This window comes from Cervus canadensis, chromosome 12 (assembly GCF_019320065.1).
Source record: "Cervus canadensis isolate Bull #8, Minnesota chromosome 12, ASM1932006v1, whole genome shotgun sequence".
Lineage (NCBI taxonomy): Eukaryota > Metazoa > Chordata > Mammalia > Artiodactyla > Cervidae > Cervus > Cervus canadensis.
Genome location: NC_057397.1, coordinates 51,944,990 through 51,968,762, shown reverse-complemented (window position 1 = coordinate 51,968,762; position 23,773 = coordinate 51,944,990). Strand labels below are relative to the sequence as shown.

Below are 23,773 nucleotides of genomic sequence, written 5' to 3'. Positions count from 1 at the left end.
TATAAAAAGTAAGTTTGATTGTAGGGAATTAACCTTTCTTGAATATCAGTCTAAAGCATAATACAAACACAATGAAGGTGTATACAGTATGTGTGTGTGTTTGTTAAAATCTAGGGCGGAACCTGTGAACCTGCATATTTAACAAACACCCCAGAAAATTCTATTTCAGGAAATCTGTTAAAGAGGTAGAGTATCAAAGAGCTTAGAGAATTTGCTCTAAAACTGAAGAAGTTCGTTTGTCAGGCTCAAACTAGAACTTATTTCATGGAAGAAATGAACAACATTCTCCATAATACTCATTACAAATTTATATGTATTGGGGGGATTTTATTTTTTTCCAGGCATAAGAATATGGGGGGATGCCAACAGAGTCCGAGGAAATTTGGTTACTCTTTCAGTTTGGCCAGGAACCTATCAGAACAGAAAAGATCTGAGTTCCACTCTCTGGCATGCCGCAATTGAGGTAGTATGAACAAATTTAAAGATTGTAAATTGCCATGTGTAAAAGAGAGAGAGAGTGGGAACCCGTGGTATAACACGGAAATCAGCTCAGTGCTCTGGAATGATCTAGAAGGGTGAGATGGGAGAGTTGCAGGGGGGAGTTCCAAGTAGGGGGGATATTTGTATACATATAGCTGATTCACTTTGTTGTGCAGCAGAAACCAACACAATATGATAAAGCAATTATACTCCAATTTTTTAAAAATGTGAGCTCCAGTAGCCATTGGATTTTTCTGTGTTGGTGTCCTTTGGTTTAAGTAGTTTTCCCTTATTTCCTTGCTTCTCCAACATTAATGACTGCTTTCAAGCTCCATACAGGATTTCTCTACTGCTAATTGTTTGAATGCCTTACACATGTTACAGTGTTTAACCCTGAATTTAATTTCCTTCCTTATATGAAAAATTAGAATGATAGACTTATATAAAAGGTCTAAAATTCATTTTTCATCTAAAATTCTTCTATATGCAAGGTTATTTACTCTTATCAGATATTACTAATTGGACCCTATTTCCCTTGAAGTTTCTTCAGTTACTTTAGCTATTTGTTTAGATATAGAGTGAGATTATGAACAAGAAAATAGTACAGAAGGAAGATTTGGAGGAAAGACAGCTTCCTTTTATTTTTATTTTGCTTACTTAAGCCATAGGAAGGGAAAGGTATTAAAAATAGCTCACTTTGAAAGATGAGATAGGGATTGAATTTTGTTTTTGTGCAACTGTTAATAATCACCTTAAAGCAAAATCCAGAAGTCTGGGCCTTAGTATACATTTATGAGGTAATAATGTCCTCTTTTCATCTGTTTATAGATGTTAGAATGTAACCAAATGTCAAAGTTAGTTATATCTTTTGAAAGACACTTATTTTAATTTTATGAATTGTATTTGACTATTTTTATCATCTTTAAAGATAAGGGTGTTTAGTATGCTTTCAGTTAGATTTTGTCTGTTTTGCTGTTACTATTAGACAAGAAATACACCTTCTATGCTTTGTACTTTTCATTTCTACCACTCTGATTTGGCTCATAAAATAAAACTGTTTAGTAATTACCTAATGCTTGTTCTAACCCTGTTTTTATTATAGCCGATTTTCTTTAAACTAATGAAGGCTTCTACTGGATTTAATGACCCACTATGATGGCCTTAGTTGCCTTTTTCTTAACTAATCAAATTGGTAACAGAATATAACCAAAAAGAGTGACAAAATTTTTGTAATCTTGCTATAATACTGGAATTTTGTGTATGGCTTGTCAATATTGAACCACATCCAGTGGATTTTGTGACTGAAATGTGCTTTAATGTACTTTTCTAATGAAGACTAAGGTATAATATCTAGTGGTGGGTTTACACCAAGAACCTAAGGTAATTTTAGTACTTCATTTGTATTATAAATTTGAATGTGGGTGAATAATGAATTAAATTTTTACTTCAGAAAGCATTGTGTTAATTAGTTTACCGGTGTATGTTGCATACCTACTCTCATTGTATAATTGTGTAAAAGCCTGACCTAAAGCATTTTCTTATTCATTGTACTAGATAAATAAAGGGACCAATACAGTCTTACAAAATAATGTAGTGGCTGGATTTGGAAGGGCCGGATACCGCATCGATGGTGAACTTTGCTCAAGTAAGTCTTTGGGTCATTATAATTAGGAAATATCTTGTCCAAATTTGTTAGAAATAAATAATTATTGTTTGTCAGTTGAATGTGTAATATAAATAATTATTGTTTGTCAGTTGAATATGTAATATTGTCTCTTCCTGGGCACTGAAAGAACTCAACAAACAAAATTTTTTCTATAAAATATTGGGTTTAAAGAAAAAATTAAAACCGATTTTCTTCTCCTCCTTCACCCACGTTACTCTTCACACAGTGATATAACCCTTCCAAAGGGGAATCTGACAAGAGCTACCAAAATTATAGAGGCATTTACCTTTGACTCAACATTTCTACTTCCTATAGTCTAACAGTTGCTTCTACAACAGTGAGAAAAAGATTTGCGAACAAGGTTATTCATCACAGCGTTGTCTGTACTGGCGAAAAACTGAAAGCTACCCTGTGTCCAGTTATTGTGAGCTAGTTATAGTAAGCCAAACTTTGGGACCCTAGGCCCCTCTAAAAAAGAAGGAAAAAGATGCATATCTATGTATTAGCATGGAGAAATCACCAGGATATTCTAAAATGGTAAGAGGAGATTGCAGAACAGTATATGTAAAACTGCTTTGTGTATAGTATGTTTTGTGGAAGAAAGGGAAGAAACGACTATATGTGGTCTGTGCGGGCTTCTCAGGTGCCTGAGATGGTTAAGACTCTGCCGATAATGTGGGAGACTTGGCTTTAGTCCCTGGGTTGAGAAGATTCCCTGGAGAAGGGCATGGCAACCCACTCCAGTATTCTTGCCTGGAGAATTCCCTGGACAGATGAGCCTGGCAAGCTACAGTCCATGGGGTCACCAAGAGTCGGATATGACTGAGCAACTGACTAACACACACAGACACACACACACACACACAGAGTAAATGCATTTATATAAAGAAACACTGAAAGTGTTAAAGCAAAAAGTCATTGAAGGTAAGTAGGAACAGGGTGCCTGGTCACTTACTACTGTATAAATTTTTTTAACCTCTTGACTTCTAAACCAGGTAAATTAATTATTGAATAAAAAAAAAATAGAATAAGCGAACTGCAGGCCTTACCTCTTGAGAAACTTAGCTAAAGGAAATGGAATTTTCTCTGAAAAATGTATAGCCCTTCTACAGCTGATATTTTTTACATCTCTGAAATCCTTTGAGTAAACATTTTTTCTATAAATTCAAAAAATATATTGGACTTTAGCTAATTCTGTTTTTGTGCAAAATACATTTTGAAGGAATAAAACAACTTTGGCACAGGTTTAACTGATTCCTTGATGTATGCTCCTTTTAAATATTGTAGTTCCCAACAGCTTAAAAGTGGCTTTTCTTTGACTTAAAATTTTAAAATATGTAATTTTGTAAAATTTCTTTGAAGTGTTGTTGTGGGTTTGTTTAAATCAAAATATGACCTGTGAATATGAGTATTTACTAATATGTACAATGCCATGTAATACATTTTTGCTGACTATGTTGATCTTCTGAAATAATTGGAAGTGTTTATAAGGAGGTTTTAGATTTAAAGCTATTGAAAAATGAGACATCACAAAGAAATTGAAGATTTAAGTTCCTGGGATGCAACATCAATTTACGCAATTCATGTCCCAGACAAGTGGGGCTGGGATGCTGGAAAGGGAACTCTGACACAAGTGGGTCCAGAGGTGAAGCCATGCTTGTCCATGGGGCTACTCTGTGCAGAAGCAAGGTGTAGACATGAAAACAGCTTCTTAGAGAGAAAACAAAACAGAAATCAGGCAAACTGACCATAGGTGAAATGTCAGTCTCAAAGGAAGAAGGGAAAAGCAGTAGAAGATGGAGGAAGTGAGATCTTGGGGAACTTGGACAAGAGAGCTGGTACAGTTTAGGAGACGGTGCTCCTCTTTATAAGGAATCCTTAGATTTATGCATGGTTAGGAGGGGGTGTTTAAGGTTACTGCTCTGGTTTGTCCATAAGTAAAACTTTCATGAAAATCCACTTTAATTATCCTGTATATTAATAATGGATATGGCTTCCATTTATTGAAGCACTTCATTTGATTATTTCATTTTGAAACAATCCTGAATTAGGCATTAAAATTTTTTATATATGAGGAAACTGAAATTATAAAATTTTAAACATCTTTCCCAAGATCATGCATGCATTAATTCAAGAAATATTTGATGAGCACCTACCTCTTCATTACTTTCTAGGCTTTAGGAATCTGGCAGTGAAGGAGCTAGACACAGTTCCTTCTCTCATGAAGCTTCTTTCTAATAGAAGAGAGGAGATGGATAATTCACAAAGAAGTGGTAATTAAACATCAAAGTGAAAAAAATGTAATGCCATGTTAAGTGACTGAGGTGCTATCTCGTTTTTGGTTTTTGTTTTTTTTAATATTTGCTTATTTATTTGACTGTGCCAGGTCTTAGTTGCAGCCTGTGGGATCTTTTAGTTGCAGCGTGCAGAATCTAGTTCCCCAACTGGGGCTTGAACCTCCTCCCTCTGCATTTGGAGCATGGAGTCTTAGCCAGTGGACCACTAGGAAAGTCCCCCTGAAGTGCTACTTTGAATCAGGTTGTCAGAGAAAGCTTTTTAAGAAAGTGACTCAACTTGACAAAGGGATAATCAGAAGAAACCAGCAAAATTGATAGGCAACAAGTGGTATCATTGTATTTTTCAGTTTAGCCTTGTTTGAATCCAAACTTCATAATCTTTCTAAGGAAACTTATCTTTAATCAGATATAATAAGTTAAGGGTACTAGCTCTAAGTCAAACTTTTGCAAATGAGTATATAATTATTCTGAGTAACAGTGAAGAGACAAATTAGATGAGAAAAAATGCTAAATAAAGTAAACCATAAATGGCCGAGCCATGCAAATATTTGATTATCTTGTTAAAACTTGCATCAGAATTATATATTTAATTTTTAAAAGAATTTCAACTTTATCCAATACTGCTTATAACTGTCATTTGATTCATAATGTTAATTCTTTGCTTCTTTATTTCCTTCAAAGGTCAGTCTAATTCTCTGGAAAAGTGGTTTGACAATGAAGCCCATGGAGGTTTATTTGGTATCTATATGAACCAAGATGGCCTTCCTGGATGTTCGCTTATACAGGGATTTACCATTTGGTCATGCTGGGATTACGGAATTTATTTTCAGGTAAATGGATCCCCAAAAATTGATTGTTTATTTTCTTTAATGATTGTATTCTGTACTGTGTAACCTACAAATTCTGTTACAGACCACGGAGAGTGTGCATATCTACAACGTGACCCTGATTGACAATGGAATGGCCATTTTTTCAATGATTTACATGCCATCTGCTGTATCTCACAAGATTTCCAGTAAAAGGGTGCAAATTAAGGTAAGAATTGAATGCAGCCACACAAAGCAGAAAGAACAACTCTGAAAAGGGTAAAATTACTGAATACAAATGGCTTTCTCGACTTCTTCGCCCTTCTAGTCATATCTCCTGGTTTTGTGCTCATCGTCTTCTGCCAGGAATCTCTCCATCCTTCCCTCTCCCCGCTCCTTCCCTCATCTCTTCTTGCTTATCACCTATTAATCTTGCCACAGTTAGTTTAATTTTCACCCATACTATGAAGTCTCCTGAACCCGCTTAGGTAGTTTTGACACTTTGTCCTCTTTTTGTTGCTACTGTTCCCTGCACAAATTCCTATCATAGAAACACAACATGCCATTATATATAATTATTTATATGCCTGTCTCCCCACTCCTGCTTTGAGTGTTATCCACTCAGGGTAGAAATCACATCTTTTGCATCTTGGTTTACTGAATGATCCACTTCTCAAAGTTATATAGCTTGTGCTCTGCTACAGTGGAATTCAGTACTGTTCGTTGTCATGTATTAAGAAAAGTTGTTATTAAAGCTTACCTTTTGATTTTTTTTAAATAGAACTCCCTAATTGTTGGAAGTAGCCCTGAATTTAATTGCTCTGATGTCCTAACTAATGATGATCCCAATATTGAGCTTTCTGCTGCCCATCGAAGTTCTAGACCTCCATCAGGTAAAGATTTTAGAACTTTTGATTTTGGGGTTCATAAGAGTACATATTCAAATTTCATTGACTTTCTTCTTTCTATAAAAGGTGGGAGAAGTGGGATTTGCTGGCCTACCTTTTCTTCAGCACACAACATGGCGCCTCGGAAACCCCATGCAGGGATCATGAGTTATAACTCCATCAGTGGTCTTTTGGACATCTCAGGCAAGTTTAAACATAGTCTTTGAAAATCTACTCAATTAAGTTATGTAAAGACTACGTAGAATATAACTAGTAATTTCATTGTTAGTTAAAAAAATGATTAAAGTAATCTGCTCAATATAACAAGCAAAGAAACTAGACATCAGAGTCAATTTCAAGAATGGTTCCCTGGGGAGTTCCCTGGCAGTTCAGTGGTTAGGACTCTGCACGTGATGTGGCCAGAAAAATTTAAAAATGGTTCCCTGGCCAAATTTGTATATGTATTAAAGAATTGACATTACATTTTCCTTCTCAAACAACAGAAAAGGCACTGGTATAATGATTTACTATTACTTCGTTTCTCTAAATTAGAATGCCCTTTTGTATCATTTGGGTTATATTTTATTAGAACTTTTACAGCTGAAAAAATTTTAGTTCATAGAACTTAAGTGTTTTCCCAAACTTCCACTGCTTTTGGCAGAGCTAGGATTAGAATCAAGATCTCTTGACTTAAAAATCTGCTGCTTTTTCACTGAACCAGGCTGCATCCTTAAAAATATAAAATAGTTATATCCAAATTCATATAGAGAATATACCAAGTATTTTCATTTTTCCCATTAAATACACTGAACCGTTCTCTACTTCAGTTTAGCAAGTCTCCCTTTCATGAAAACTTTAACCAGTGTCCCCTCAAAGAAACTAGGTCAATAACTTAGACACCTAAGTTTTGACATACTGTTCCTCATAATTTTAATTCCTAGAAATGCAGAAGAAATTATCATCATTTGTCCATGGTCAGGACCAGAGTGAGGCTATAGTGAGGGTAAGTGTCAGGCCAAAGTGAGGATTAGGGTCAGACCCTGGTGAGCTTGAGAGTCAGCCATAGTGAGTATGAGAGTCTTGCAACAAGGTGGACGAGAGTCAGGCCATAGTGAGGACCAAAATCAGGTCCCAGTGAGGAATCATTCAGGCTTTAGTGAGAAAAGGAGTCATGCCCCAGTAAGCCAAAGAATCAGGCTTCAGTGAGGAAAACTTTCAGGCTATAGTGAGGCATAGCGCGAGGCATTTGCTAGGCAAAGAATCAGGCCATAGAAAGGACTGGTGTCAGGCTCTGGGGGATGAGTTCCAGGCCCTAGTGAGGACAAGAGACAAGCTGATGTGAGGACCAAGGTCAGACCATCATGAGAACCAGACTCAGGGCCCATTGAGGAGCACAGTCAGTGCATAGTGAGGACAGAGTTGGGGAAATGATGACAATTTGTTTCACATTTTTAGGAATTAAAATTATGAGACATAGTATGTCAAAACTTAGATGTCTAAGTTATTGACCTGGTGTCTTTGTTGATGGGCTTCCCTTATGGCTCAGCTGGTAAAGAATTCACCTGCAATGTGGGAGACCTGGGTTCGATCCCTGGGTTGGGAAGATCCCCTGGAGAAGGGAAAGGCAACCCACTCCAGTATTCTGGCCTAGAGAATTTCATGAACTGCATAGTCCTTGGGGTTGCAAAGAGTCAGACATGACTGAGTGACTTTCACTTTATAATGTGGATAGCCTCGTCAAAAATTGCTTAACATGCCACATAGGTTTAAGACCAATAAAGGATATCTGCATAGTGTATGAACAGCATCTACTGCTGCAATATTTTGTAAATATTATTCTACATGTTTATATTCATGCATATGAAATATTTTCTTACAAGAAAATGTAATCAAGCAGGGTAGTAGATAGCACGTAGCTAATAAGAGAATTTTTTTGAGCCACTTTTTACTGTTTTAGGTTTTGAGTAACGAAATTTTAAGTGCAAAAGAGCAATCAGTTTTATCTTTGGAGCATATAATATTTGCAGTAAAACCAAGGGAGCAATAGTGTTTCAGTTATCCTTTGCTGCATAACAAACCGTCCTCCAAATTCAGAGCATTTAAACAACCATTTATTAGGTCATGATTCTGTGGCTTGGCAGTCTAGGCTTTGTTCAGCTGAGTAGTTCTGCTAATCTTACCTAGGACTGCTCATTGAGCTGCTATCATTTTACAAGATGTCTTAAGGACTGCTTAGTCTGGGATAGTTTCACTTGCATGTCTGGTGACTGGTCCTGGCCCTTGATGGGATAATGGGAATGATTGAACCAAACATCTCCTAGGCTTATTCACATGCTGATAATCACAGAATTCCCCCAAAGTACTGAGAGAGTGAGCCCTCGTATGCAAGCTCTTTTCAGATCTGTTTATCTTGCTCTTGTCCCATTGTCTAAGGCAAATCACAGAGAAAATATGCCAAGCTCAGAGAAAATACAAGAGAAGACTACTCAATGGTGTGGATTTAGTCCACAAATAGTGGTGGCCTTACCTGACACATGGGCTTCCTTGGTAGCTCAGAGAGTAAAAAGTCCCCCTGCAGTGCAGGAGACTCGGGTTTGATCCCTGGGTCAGGAAGATCTCTTGGAGAAGAGAATGGCAACCCACTCCAGTATTCTTGCCTGGAGAATCCCAAAGACAGAGGAGCCAAGTGGGCTACAGTCCATGGGGTTGCAGAGTCAGACATGACTTGAGTGACTAACACTTACCTGACACGTAAGAGCTCTGTGTTCAAGGTAGTGTTAAATGATATGTTTGGTGCAATAGATTTGAAACAAAACTGATTCAATACTTTCTCTACAGCAGATAATCATTTTCCTATTATTTTTATTTTAGATACAACATTTGTTGGATTTAAAAATGTTTGTTCAGGTGAAACTAATGTAATATTCATTACTAACCCTTTAAATGAGGATTTACAGCATCCAATCCATGTGAAGAACATACAGCTGGTTGACACTACTGAACACTCAAAAGTATTTATCCATAGGCCTGATTTAAGGTAAAATATGTGAAAATTAAGCTTCTTCTTCCCTGTCATCACAGTTTTCCATTGTTTTATTTCCCTGCCATAGATCTGAAAAAGTTGCTATATTTAAAATAAATGTTCATGTCTATGAAATTTTACTTGACATTATGAAAGTGTCTAATATATCTATGCCTTCAGGTAAGTTGAAGAATCTAGTCCTTATTATGTATATTTTCTCCTGCTTTTCTGCTTGTGTATCATAAATAGCACCATCTTTAAACATGAAAGATAACAGACCGAGTCCAAAGTGTATTTGTACATTAAGATCTCTCCATTAATAGTCATTAGAAATGAAAGTCATGTCTATCATTTCTTCTCTTTTCCTTACCTCTTTTGTTTCCTTTTGCTTTCCAAATATCTTATTATATGCATCGCGGTGTATATTTGGAAATTAAATGAGAGTCATTATAATCATTGTGATTGAGAGTATGCAGAAAATTTTCTAAGAATATGCAGAATATGCAGAATGATGATTTTTTTCAATCACAAAGGTCAGTTGATGTCAGAATATTTCTAGAAATTGAGCCACTTAGATCCTAAGTCTTGAAAGAATATAGCCAATAACTGCTATTCTTCCTAAGATGGACAGACCAGGAATTTAGATATAAGAAGCTACTGGAGGAAAGAAAATTTCCATTAGAGCTCTTTGACCATTTTCAGTACAGAGAGAAGACAAGAAATAATGCTAGTTAGATAGACATCTTTTCAGGGAAATGCAGTATTTCATAATTAGTTTGATTTCATCTGATCTTATTTTGATGAAAACCCTGTATCTCCTTAATAATTGTTAAACCGAAGTGTTTTTTGGCTCGCTGGAGGCTCTTCCCTCCTAATAGCTAATAGGAGCTAATAGCTCCTATTTAGTTATCATTGAATCTTTCAGATTTCATATATAACTTTAATATCTAGGTCATGGAGAAAACATTATGTTTTAAAATATGTCTTTGAATTCTGTACTTTTATTGGGATACTGTTGGCACAATCCCAGATCCCTTTTACTAGGTAGCTCATCCAGTCCTCAAATGCTCTAAATGTTGGCCAGTAATGACCTGCATTTGCCTGCTTTTCCAGAAGATTATTCAAACAGGAATCACTCTGAGAGGCTAAAGCTCTCCCTACTCCCACCTTCTTGCAGTCCATAAAAAAAATGATTATACAAGAAGAGGTAGAACCCCTCTGGGTATAATTCATGATCCAGAGGTTCTGTTGAGATCAGATTGAAGCTGGTATGTAGACCATAGCTGTCCCCCTTTTCTTTCCCTTGCTGTATACGGCTTCTCTCCTTCTCTCCTCTCTCCTTTCCTTGTTGAGGACTCTCTTTATAACTCACTTGAACAAAAATCCACATCTCAGGTTCTGTTTCTTTGGAACCTGAAGTAAGATGGAGCCCAACACTATAATGTAAGAGTGCCACTGGGCACTCCATTCACAGACTTGCTCACAAAAACACTCTGCACACACTTGAACACAAAGAACACATAATCTACAGAAATAGTTATTCAAATCATCCCCAAAACTAATAGAGTAGAGTGAGGAATAGTTTATAGTTTCATGTCTTTTTTAGCAAAAAGCTCAAGTCTACTAGATAGTATTTTGTTGCTATAACTCTGGAATATAATTTTATTTCCCCATTGTATATATCATATAGTGTAAGTATACTATATACCATGTATATACAGTGTCTAGTACATTGCAAATTAAGCAACCATTTTTATTATTATAGCTAATAACAGTTAACACTCCAGGTGGCTCAAGATGAAAGCAGAATTCCATCTATGATTGAACTGGATGATGGGTTTATAGTATTTCATCTCTTATGGTTTGTATATCTACAGAATGATTATTAAAATATGTAGTGTAACAATTATAATTTAAATATATCTGCTTGTATATACATAGACAAAAACCTACAAGAATATATACTAATCTATAATTGTTGATGAGCCTAAGAACTTGGGATAGAAAGGTGAAGTGGACTGAGCTTTTATTAAGGATTTATTTTATAGGAAACATGCAGTACATTTATAATTCTTAAAGAACCATTAAAAAGAAGAAAAGGAAGGGAAAAATATTAAGACTTCCCTGCCAACACAAGGATTTTATATGTCTGCACTACTGAGTAATTTACCTACTCTTTGAGCAGTGTTAGTATATTTTGAGCAATGCACAAATATGAAATATATCATTCAACAAAATATAAAATAGCAAAATGGAATTCTAATTTTTTTCTCACAGGTATAAACTGTCCTTTTGAAATGTTAATGAATTCATAATAATAGACCAAATCAATACAATGGGAAAGCAGGTCTCATTACAATGCTAATTATATATGCTACTTGGTCCCACTTTGAATCCTGTCTGAAATAAGATTCAATCAAACAATGTTGTGGTACTTTAATCAAATATGCAAGTATATTCAAATACTCTGTAGAAATAGGGAGGTTTACTAAATCTAAGTATTTATGCATTTCACCTTTTCTCCACAGTAAGGTGAATCCATCAGATTGTGTAGATATGGTTTGTGATGCCAAAAGGAAATCTTTACTTAAAGATATGGATGGCTCCTTCCTGGGGAATTCTGGTTCAGTGATACCTGAAGCAGAATATGAATGGAACGGAAATAGCCAGTTTGGAATTGGAGATTATAGAATTCCTAAGGTGATGCTCACATTCCCAAACGGAAGTAGAATTCCTGTCACTGAAAAAGCACCTTATAAAGGTTTGTTGGATCTTATTCTGTTAGTCTTCAGGTTCATGGAACAAAATATATCTTTTATTTTTATTTTTTAATTTTTATCTTTTATTTTTAGTGATTGATGTACTCTAATGTATATTTTGTACTTATTAATCATATGTACAAGCAAAAGATAATATGTGAATGCTTTTGTAAGGAGATTCTGTTTCATTAATAAATGTGTTTTCTACCATTTCCAGGAATCATTAGAGATTCAACCTGTAAATACATTTCAGAATGGCAGGGCTATCGGTGCTTTGGGATGGAATATGCGATGATGGTTATCGAAAGCCTGGATTCCGACACAGAAACTCGAAGACTCTCCCCGGTTGCTATAGTGAGCAATGGTTATGTTGATCTCATTAATGGTAGGTATTCAGTGTAAATCAACTAGGGTTACTCAAAGCATTCGCTCTTTATTACATTCATGCACATATCTCATAAATTATCTATCACAAAGAACTAGCAAACATCTGAACTTCCTTGCCTTCTGATTGTAAGAAAGATCTAAAGAAGGGAAAGAGACTTGACTCTTCAGCAGTACCCCTCCCATTAGAAAGCAGGCAATAACTCCAAACTGACCATTAAAAGAAGAGGAAGAAGGATGCTTTGAGTGATCTTTATAGGTATGAATGTGGCATAAATACATTTAAGAAAAAATTGATCTGAATGTCTGCAAAAAAGAAAAAACACCCAATTTTCCTTACATAAATTAAAAAACTGATAATGTGATATTTGTAATACTTGAGAATGAACAGTGTCAACCCACACCTTTCATTTTCATGAATCCTTGGAAGATTGAATCTTGAAGCAGTGTGTTGTGGGGTTTTCTGTTTGGCTTTGGTTTTCTCCATCCTGATTTCTTTGACTGTGAAGACTATCTGTGAAGCTCCAGAGTCTAGGTCCCTTCCATGCTGGTCCTTGGTGGCTCTCATATAATGGAAAGCAATGGTCTCCTGAGGATTCAGATCAACTCTAGTGTCCAAGAGTTTTAGAATAAACAGGTGAAGTTCTAAAAGCTACTTAAAACAGAGGGCAAGGACTCTCTGTATATCCCTGAAGTGGCATTGGGGGCTCAAATGTTAGTCCCTATTCATGCTTAGAGTCTTTGAAATGCTGAAGGGGCACATAACCAGGATCAGAAAGATCTCTCTGTCCTGGAAATGTCACAACATGTACCAGAATATTCTGAAATTCCCCAAATAGCCAGTACCCTACAAGTTCATTTTTTTTAACTTGTTGAAGAGACTAGAATGAGGTATGTCAGCTACATGATTTTAAGTCGCCCCTCAATTCTGCTCCAACATATAATCTGCCTGGTTTCTATGACCTACAGTCAACTCAGTTTCAAATTCTACCTTTCAGATTTTATAAAGCAGAGAAATCATGGAAAGAATTTTAAACCAGTAAGTGACTAATGAAGAGGTGTTCAAATTGCTCTGTTTCATATGGGGAAAGATTTTATTCTATTTATTTTTACATTTTGCTTTTCCTGAAAGGCAATACAAGTTTTCCATTTATAATAGTGATATGACATTTCTCTTTTAAGTAAATTTAAATTTTAAAAAGTGACTGTCTAAGGGTAAAGAACCCACCTGCCAATGCAAGAGGCATGAGATGTGTGCTTGATCCCTGGGCTGAGAAGATCCCCTGAAGGAAGGGATGGCAACCCACTCCAGTATTCTTGCCTGGAGAATCCCATGGGCAGAGGAGCCTGGCGGGCTACAGTCCATAGGGTCACAAAGAGTTGGACATGACTAAACTGACTTAGCACACATGCATGTCAGTTTCATGAGAATATAGTTTAATGATAAATAATAACAACGTGGCAAAAATTATGAGAGTGTTAGAAGGATTATTGAAGCTTGGGATGTCTCTACTAGGTGGAAAGAAAAAATTCCAAGATAAAATTTGTACATACCACTAAAGTTTCCCTCAATTTTATTTGTTTTTAAAATATCGCTTATGTTATTCTAAATTTTTTATTCTATGCATAGAAATGTTTGTGTCCAAAACCCACAAAGAAGGTTTATTTGAAAGCAGGATTTATGTTTTTAATGCTAAGGGATATGTTATGCTCTATTTGAGCTTCAGAAGTTTATATTGATGTAAAATTCAATCAAAGTTCAGTTATAAATATTGATCATTCCAAGCAAGCTAGGAAATTGAGCAAAACTAATGAATAAATACTGCTCATACTGTTCATACAAGAAAATTAGAGATACCAAGGGAACATTTCATGCAAAGATGAGTTCGATAAAGGACAGAAATGTTATGGACCTAACAGAAGCAGAAGATATTAAAAAGAGGTGACAAGAATACACAGAAGAACTATACAAAAAAGATCTTCACAACCCAGATAATCATGATGTGTGATCACTCACCTAGAGCCAGACATCCTGGAATGCGAAGTCAAGTGAGCCTTAGAAAGCATCACTATGAACAAAGCTAGTGGAGGTGATGGAATTCCAGTTGAGCTATTTCAAATCCTGAAAGATGATGCTGTGAAAGTGCTGCACTCAGTATGCCAGCAAATTTGGAAAACTCAGCAGTGGCCACAGGACTGGAAAAGGCCAGATTTCATTCCAATCCCAAAGAAAGGCAATCCCAAAGAATGCTCAAACTACCACACAATTGCACTCATCTCACACGCTAGTAAAGTAATGCTCAAAATTCTCCAAGCCAGGCTTCAGTAATACGTGAACTATGAACTTCCAGATGTTCAAGCTGGTTTTAGCAAAGGCAGAGGAACCAGAGATCAAATCGCCAACATCCACTGGATCATCGAAAAAGCAAGAGAGTTCCAGAAAAACATCTATTTCTGCTTTATTGACTATGCCAAAGCCTTTGACTGTGTTCAATCCAGTTCAGTTCAGTCGCTCAGTCGTGTCTGACTCTTTACGACCCCATGAATCACACACGCCAGGCCTCCCTGTCCATCAACAGCTCCCAGAGTTTACTCAAACTCATGCCCACTGAGTCGGTGATGCCATCCAGCCATCTCATCCTCTGTCGTCCCCTTCTCCTCCTGCCCCCAATCCCTCCCAGCATCAGAATTTTTTCCAATGAGTCAACTCTTCTCATGAGGTGGCCAAAGTATTGGAGTTTCAGCTTCAGCATCAATCCTTCCAATGAACACCCACGACTGATCTCCTTTAGGATGGACTGGTTGGTTCTCCTTGCAGTCCAAGGGACTCTCAAGAGTCTTCTCCAACACCACAGTTCAAAAGCATCAATTTTTCGGCACTCAGCTTTCTTCACAGTCCAACTCTCACATCCATACATGACTACTGGAAAAACCATAGCCTTGACTAGATGGACCTTTGTTGGCAAAGTAATGTCTCTGCTTTTTAATATGCTATCTAGATTGGTCATAACTTTCCTTTCAAGCAGTGAGCATCTTTTAATCTCATGGCTGCAATCACCATTTGCAGTGATTTTGGAGCCCAAAAATATAAAGTCTCTCACTGTTTCCACTGTTTCCCCATCTGTTTCCCATGAGGTGATGGGACCAGATGCCATGATCTTAGTTTTCTGAATGTTGAGTTTTAAGCCAACTTTTTCACTCTCCTCTTTCACTTTTATCAAGAGGCTTTTTAGTTTCTCTTCGCTTTCTGCCAAAAGGGTGGTGTCATCTGCATATCTGAGGTTATTGATGTTTCTCCCGGCAATCTTGATTCCAGCTTGTGCTTCTTCCAGCCCAGTGTTTCTCATGATGTACTCTGCATATAAGTTAAATAAGCAGGGTAACAATATACAGCCTTGACATACTCCTTTTCCTATTTGGAACCAGTCTGTTGTTCCATGTCCAGTTCTAACTGTTGCTTCCTGACCTGCATACAGGTTTCTCAAGAGGCAGGTCAGGTGGTCTGATATGCCCATCTCTTTCAGAATTTTCCACAGTTTATTGTGATCTACACAGTCAAGATGATCAGTCCTGGGTGTCCATTGGAAGGACTTATGCTGAAGCTGAAACTCCAGTACTTTGGCCACCTCATGCGAAGAGCTGACTTATTGGAAAAGACCCTGATGCTGGGAGGGATCGGGGGCAGGAGGAGAAGGGGATGACAGAGGATGAGATGGCTGGGTGGCATCACCGACTCAGTGGGCATGAGTTTGAGTAAACTCTGGGAGTTGTTGATGGACAGGGAGGCCTGGCGTGTGTGATTCATGGGGTCGTAAAGAGTCAGACACGACTGAGCGACTGAACTGAACTGAACTGAATGAATAAATACATCAAGAAAATTCATCATTCCATATCTCACTGCTGTGTATATATATATAATCCCAACCACTTTAAAACTGAAGTGCAACAGAGAAGTTTCTTACAAGTCATGTTACATGTGTTCTAGAAATGTCTAAATTCAGATGAAATTGTCCACTTTCTTTTGGCTTTTGAGAGAGTTTAATGGAATGTTATTTTTCACATTTCTTCTGTTTATTTATGATGTTGACCCTCCAATAGTACCTATCCTCATTAACAAAAATATTAAAATAACATGAAGGAATGTTAAAGGCAATAAAAACACACTTAAAGGTTTGTCAAGTTAACAAATTAACTATTGAACAAATGAGTGTGAAAGAAATAATACATCAGTGATTTGGACATTGAAATGTGTGTATTTTCTAGGTACAAGCTGTATTTTTAGCAAATTAGCTCTGTTACAGTGTATTTCCCAATAAATGATTTGAGAAAGTTGGTTCCCCACCCAAAATCACATTTGATAGGAGAAACAGGAGAAAGCATCAAGCATTTTCTTCCTCACTGTGGGGCCTGGACTCAAACATGATTATTAAAGTAGATATATAAATAAATCTGCTATTTCCTTTAATAACCTTCCAATGCAGATCCTCAACATATTAATTCACATTCTGACCCTGGGCTGTCTAAAAGTAAGGATAGTAGAGAGGGAGTTGCTTCCCTGCTTTCCTTAAAAAAAAAAAAATGTTTTCATGTCACCCTTTTTTGTTTGTTTAAAGTCCGTCCAGAGTTTTTATTTATTTATTTATTGGCCACACTGTGACTGTTGCCATGCACAGATTTTTGTTGCCATGCACAGATTCTTGTTGCTGTGCATGGGCTTTCTCTAGTTGCAGCGAGCATGGGCTGCTCTCTAGTTGTGGTGCACAGTCTTCTTGTTCAAGTGGCTTTTCTTCTTGTGGAGCACAGGCTCTGCAGTACACAGGCTCAATAGTTAAGGTACCCGGGCTTAGTTTCCCCATGGCATGTGGGAATCTTCCCAGACCAAGGATCATATCTGTGTCCCCCACATTATCAGGCGGATTCTTAACCACCGAACCATCAGAAAAGACCCATACCTTCTTTTTTAAGGCAAGGCTTGAGAAATAGCTTAGATCACTGAATGGACAGGTAGACGGATAATGACTGTAAATGCTGAACTTGACCACTGCAATTTATTTTGAATACAATTACACTTCAGTCTTTGCACTAGTGATATTCATAATATGGAGCATGAACTTTCATTTGTGTGGATATAGGCCCACAGGATCATGGCTGGTGTGCCGGGTACACATGCCAGAGAAGACTGTCCCTGTTTCACAGCATTGTGGCTCTGGGCAAATCTTACGAGGTCTACTTCACGGGCACCAGTCCTCAGAATCTTCGACTAATGTTGCTTAATGTTGACCATGACAAGGTAAGTCAAGATAGAAATAATTTCTTATTTTATTATTGGTTCCAGGTGTGTAGCAAAGTGATTGATTCAGTTGTACATATACATGTGTCTATCTGAAACTAACACAACACTGTTAACCAACTATATGCCAATATAAAATAAAAAAATATTGTAAATAAATAAATGAAGTAATTATTGATAGGTATGTAAAAAATAATAAAAATTATTTCATTTATTGACTTTGTCAAGAAATGCATTTTGTCATTCAGTAATTCTGTGAAGATTATTTCTGTTCAGTTATTTTGAAGTAATTTATTTTAAAAAGTCTAAAAACCAAAAAAAAGAATTACTGGGGAATTCCCTGGCAGTCCAATGGTTTAGACTCAAGGCTTCAGGGAACTAAGACCCAGCATGCCGTATAGTGTGGCCAGAAAAAAATAATGAATAAACTTAAAAAATCAAAGGCTTAAAAAAAGAGTTATTAGTGTTATTTGCATATATTTCTATCCGCTAAGGACTTTACTTCCTTCCTTGTCCTCTGGAACATCATCAGCCTTAGAGCTCCTTTTCAGGAACCTTTCACTAGGGTACCACTTTCAGTAGGTACCTCCTGTCAGTTGGGTACCACTAAGAATACTGTGAATCCAGACAGTTTTATCAGCCTGAGAGCACACAGGAGTTCCCAGCACCTCTCCCCATATGTCCTGGCTTGTTCTGCTACATCTGAGGTGTGACAGGGAGTCCTACGATTTGAATGATTAGTAAGCAAACCTGAACTTTTATGTAAAAACAGCATGCATCTAAAACTGGTCCTTTAGGATTATATTGCCATTCTTCCATGCTGCTATTATTTATATATGTCAGAAATACACCTTTGGAACTTACTTCAGAGATCACAACACATTATCTAAAATCTCTTCAATGATGTCAGCTCTTTGCTGTAAAATGAATTCTGCTGGGATAATTAACTTTATGCTATGTCAGTGGGAAAAGAGTATGAGGCTAAGTAGAAGTCTCATACTATAGATTTTTTTCCTAAGAGTATGAGACTCAGAATTCCCAGAGTATCAGGAACTGATACTCATCAGTAATGAATATGAGACGAGGCAGAGAGAGGAGTAAGGAAAGGAGACCCTTGAAAATGGCGAGAGCATTTCCATCCTTTCAGCTGCTCGAGATAAAACCTTGGAATCATTCTTTATTCCTCTCTTTCTCTCACATTCCTCATCTAGCCCATCTGCAAATCCTATTGAGTGTTCCTGCGAAATGTCCAGGATCTGACCACTTCTCACCTCCAGTGCTCCTATCCAGCTTGAGCCAACATTATCTCCTCCCTGGAGTGAGGCAGTTCCCTCCCAACACCTCCTCCTGCTCTGCCTTTGCCCCCTCTGTGGTCTGTTCTCAGTAACCACAGAGATACCTTCAAAAACACAGGTCAGAGCAGGCCATGCCTGTGCCCCAAAACTGCAGTAATTTCCCCATTGTCTCTGTACAAGAGCCGGAGTCCTCACAATGGTCTACGGGGCACCTGAGAATCTCCCCCACCCCTTAGCACTCTGACTTCTCCTCCAGCCATGCTGGGCCCCTTGCTATTCCTCACCACACCAGACATCTTCCCCCTGGGCCTGCGTTTCCGATGATGCTAAGTCTGCCTGGAACATTCTACATTCCACTCCCAACTTCCTCAAGTCTCTCCTTTGTAGGCCTACCCTGACCACCCCTCCCTGCTGGCTCGCCCAGTTACTCAGACTCTGATCTACCTTTCCTTGTTTCCTATGGCACTTCTCACCTTTTAGCATGCTTCATACTCTAATTTTCATTATTTCTATTATATATTGTCTCTCCCTATTCTAGAATGTAAGCTCAAAGAGGGCGGGGACTTTTGAAAGTTCCTAAAATAGTGCCTGAATCAGAAAGAGACTCAATTTTTTGAGTGAAAGAGAATATTTACATGTAGCTTATCAGATTTCTTGTAAATTCTGCCCCACCTTTGCAAAAGCCTTAGGTCTTTTGCTTTATCTGATAACATGAAATATGGGGGATGAACATGAAGGATGACCCACAGTTAATCAGAATAGTTATTTTGACTGATTTTTTTTTAATCTTACTAACAAAATTTTCTCAGAGATGAGCAGTGTTTTCAACATTAAGTACCTAATTTTGTGTGGTTGCATTGTACAGAAGAGCACTGCTAATGCTCCCAGTTCCCCTGCCCCTGGAGTTGAAAGCCTGTGTTGAATGTCATCTTTAAAAGGAATTCTTTCTTTAAAATAGAGGTTGTCCTCTAGTATTTTTTCTTACATTACATTCTTTCCTATGAATGCGTGCATGCTCAATCGCTCAGTCATGTCTTACTTTGAGACCCTATGAACTGTAGCCCACCAGGCTTCTCTGTCCATGGGATTTCCCAGGTAGGAATATTGGAGTGGGTTGCCATTTCCTTCTCCAGGGGATCTTCCTGACCCAGGGACCAAAACCAAGTCTCTTGCTTCTCCTGCGTTGGCAGGCAGATTCTTTAGCACTGCACCACATGGGAAGCCCTTTCCATGAATTCACACACACCTTGCATGCCTGCATGCATCCTAAGTCGCTTCAGTCATGTCCAACTCCTTGAGATCCCATGTTGAATGTAAATCTGTTTAAAGTTTTTAGTTTAATATTTACCCTAAATCCATAAAACTTTGTTTTAATATTCTATGGAAGGCATGTATAAAGAATATTTTTGAAGTGCTAAGTTCTAAGTATTCTGTTTCATTGTTCTCTTTAGATGTAAAAATGTTGTTTGTTTTTAACAGGCTGTTCTGGTAGGAATTTTTTTCCCCACACGTCAGCGTTTGGATGTCTATGTGAACAATGCACTGGTCTGCCCGCAAGATACAGTGTGGAACTCCCAACAGAAACATTGTGAACTTACTAGACAACTGTATACAGGTATTTGCTCAGAAAAATACAACATACATTGTATATGTACTTAATGGTGTATAAAATTCTTCATAGTGTTTCATTATTAATATTTTAAGTTCCTTAGCCCGTGACAAATACACAGAAAATAAATGTTTACCCATGGTCCACCATACACTAAGATGTGTTCCTTTAGAACATGTGTGCCCTGAAAGATCCCTCCTGATGGAATTCTTATCTATCTGCAAATCTGCAGATAACAGTCTGTATGGCTATTCCTTTGCCCTGGGAACATTTATATGCTACACATTTAGTTCAGTTATATCTGCATACAGAAGAGATTTCACTTACAATGTTTACCCTATGTTTGCTTCACTTCTCTTTCATAGAGGTTAGAACCTAACTTCATTGGTAGTCACCAGAAGTATTGCCGAGAAAGTTAGCATAACACCAATTGAACACTGTGAAATAAATATGTGAAGTAATCTCTGGATTTAAAGGAAATATATGAAAGAAGCTAACTTGCGCATTTACCAGTGTTGCAAAACCAAGATTTATCTCTGCTCCTGGAAGTCTTTTTGTTAAACAGGATCCTAATAAGGCCAGTCCGCTCCTTTCCACATGTGCTACTTATCATCATATTTTAGCTGCGCCCCCTAATCTTGGTTAGCGATTACATCAGTGTGTGCTGTAGATCATAATAGAAGCTAGACAAGAGAGTATGAATGAATAACCCATAATCATTACTGTCTGTGAAGCAAGTCCTACTTGTACTAATATGAATAGCTGCTATTTCCAGAGACGTTGCTATGTGTCAGGCACTGTGCTAAGTGCTTTGTATAAAATAACTCGCTGTTCCTATGTCCTAATAATAACCCTCTGAGGTAGGCACAGATGGGAAACTGAGACACAAGGGGGTGACGTAATTTGCCAAGGTCTTTGCCTTAGCTCAGGCTGCCATAACAAAATGCCATAAACTAGATGGCTTAAAAACAGAAATTTATTTTTTTACTATTCTGGAGGCCGTGAGATCAGGATACCATTATGATCTGGTTCTGAATACTTGCAGATGGCTGCCTTCTCGCTGTAATCTCAGGTGGCAGGGAGGGGCTGGAGAGAGCTGAGTTCTCTGGTGTCCCTTCTTGTAAGGGCCTTAATTCATCATGAAGTCCCCACCCTCACGACTTCATCTAAACCTAATTACTTAGCAAAGACCTCATCTCAAAATCCTGTCACACTGGGGGTTATGGCTACCATATGTGAATTTGAGTGGGGGGGACACAACCAGTCCAGAGCAATATCAGAGCTGGTAGGGGCAGAGCAAGGTACTGAACACATAGAGTCTAGCTCTATAACCCATGCACTTTGTTATGCTCCATGGCCTCCTTGTGAATTAGGAGAGTCAGTGTTATTTTTACATACAAATGATTGCACCTATTTGCAGCTTAATTTTTATAATTTTTAACTCTTTTTTAAAAAAACACAATACTTTTCATACAAAGTACTCTATAATTCAAGTCAAGGAGAAAGAAAGAATATCAACAGGCAGAACTTAATAAATTGGTTACAGGGAATTGATTATAGAAGTCTGCAAAACAATACCACCACTGCTCTTTTAGAAAATTTTTTTCTGAAATAGCATTGTTTTTAGACAAACATTTTGCTTTGACACTTGGAATGAGAAATGATAACCCTGTATTATGACTCTGTACGTATCTCTTTAGGTTGCCCAAAATGTGAAGGCATGAGAAAGTTATCTAGAATAAGTGATATATGCATCTCTAATGGTAGCTTGAGAACAGCTTCAGTTTATAATACAAAAGCACACGCTTCAGATTCATGGAATGTTTAGGCCAAATTGCAAGTAGAACTTATACTAGTAGATGTTAAAAAAATATATAGTAATAATGAAATGGCTTCTTAATGCCGTTGTTTTGAATGTCTATTATGTTAGTAAGACATAATCTCTTTTTTCTAAGATTCTAATTTCTTTTCCTCAGCATGCTCAGTATGAAATGTGGTAAGAAGCTTCATACCACATTCCAGTATTATTGTACAGTCAGACTTTGTGTTCAATATGTGTTAGTGGATTTATTACTTCTTGGACATTTTTTATTCTCTGCCCTAAAAATCATTTATATATATTTATTAATTACACATATATGTATATATAATCTCATCACTTTTACAAAAATTCAGTGCCCTAGGAGAATTTGTTTTACATTAACTGAAGGGTTTTCAGTCTGAAATGTAAACTTTTGTTATTGATGTAAGATCCTTCTGAGATCTTTTCGTATAAACTTTATTTATATTATACACTTTTGTCCTTAGTAAAAATAAAAGCGCTGAATCATCAGTTTTCCTTAAGAGCTTGTATATAGCACTGCATAAACTAAATGGCTACATTTTTTAATTACAAAATGCCTTTAGTCAAGGCTTTAAAATTCTGAAAACGTAAATAGTGTTACAACATAGATTTCTAGTTTATAATTAGATTTTATTTCTCATTAGTATTTGTCTATAGCTAGTTGTTTTCTAAACTAAATTTAATACATAATTATTATTAATGGTCTTATTTTAAAAATTGACTAATTTTGCATGTCAGTTCTATAAATGTTTTTGCTTTTAATATGCACATTTTCCTGTGAAAGAATGATAATATTGAACTTTTTCAGAATTTCCTACATTTTAAACAAATATTAAATACTGCATGGTAATTATGATAATATAAATAAATTTAACTGTGCTATTTTGGCTTTTTTTCCTTTACAGAGCCATTACTTCCTAACCTGAATTCCTCTGTCCTTGGTGAGAACTACTTTGATAGAACCTACCAGATGCTTTACCTTTTGGTTAAAGGAACTATACCTGTTGAAGTTCATACCACTGCAGTCGTATTTGTCTCTTTCCAACTACCTGCTGTAACAGAGGATGACTTTTATAGCTCTCATAATCTGGTTAGAAATCTTGCCTTGTTCCTAAAGATACCAAGTGACAAAATCCGTGTCAGCAAAGTAATACGAGGGGAGAGCCCGCGGAGGAAGAGATCCATGGAGCTCACGGTTGAACTGGAGATTGGTGATCCTCCCCCTCGGTTTGTAACCAATGACACCACAGGTATGAAAAGTAGACACTTGAGAAAGGGTAATGTCATTACCAAAACCACATCCATAAATAACACTATTGAGGCTTGGTAAGCCAGGCCTCAGGAAATCCCACCAACCCCACATCCTGACCCTCTTAGGACCTGGAGACCCTTTTCTCTGCTCTACTCCTGTAATCCCAAACTCTTTTGAATTATG

At 37.2% G+C, this 23,773-nt stretch overlaps 1 protein-coding gene across 1 annotated transcript in view; it reads left to right on the top strand.

The window, feature by feature from the left end:
* Nucleotides 1–23,773, top strand: part of PKHD1L1 (PKHD1 like 1) — a 169,930-nt gene that overhangs the window by 130,469 nt on the left and 15,688 nt on the right. The window contains exons 62-73 of the mRNA XM_043483981.1: nt 342–463; nt 2,035–2,125; nt 5,125–5,273; nt 5,356–5,478; nt 6,031–6,142; nt 6,224–6,340; nt 9,008–9,173; nt 11,687–11,919; nt 12,135–12,302; nt 17,434–17,591; nt 20,366–20,501; nt 23,244–23,588. Coding sequence (XP_043339916.1) covers nt 342–463; nt 2,035–2,125; nt 5,125–5,273; nt 5,356–5,478; nt 6,031–6,142; nt 6,224–6,340; nt 9,008–9,173; nt 11,687–11,919; nt 12,135–12,302; nt 17,434–17,591; nt 20,366–20,501; nt 23,244–23,588 — 1,920 coding nt within the window. The remainder of the gene's footprint in view (nt 1–341; nt 464–2,034; nt 2,126–5,124; nt 5,274–5,355; nt 5,479–6,030; nt 6,143–6,223; nt 6,341–9,007; nt 9,174–11,686; nt 11,920–12,134; nt 12,303–17,433; nt 17,592–20,365; nt 20,502–23,243; nt 23,589–23,773) is intronic.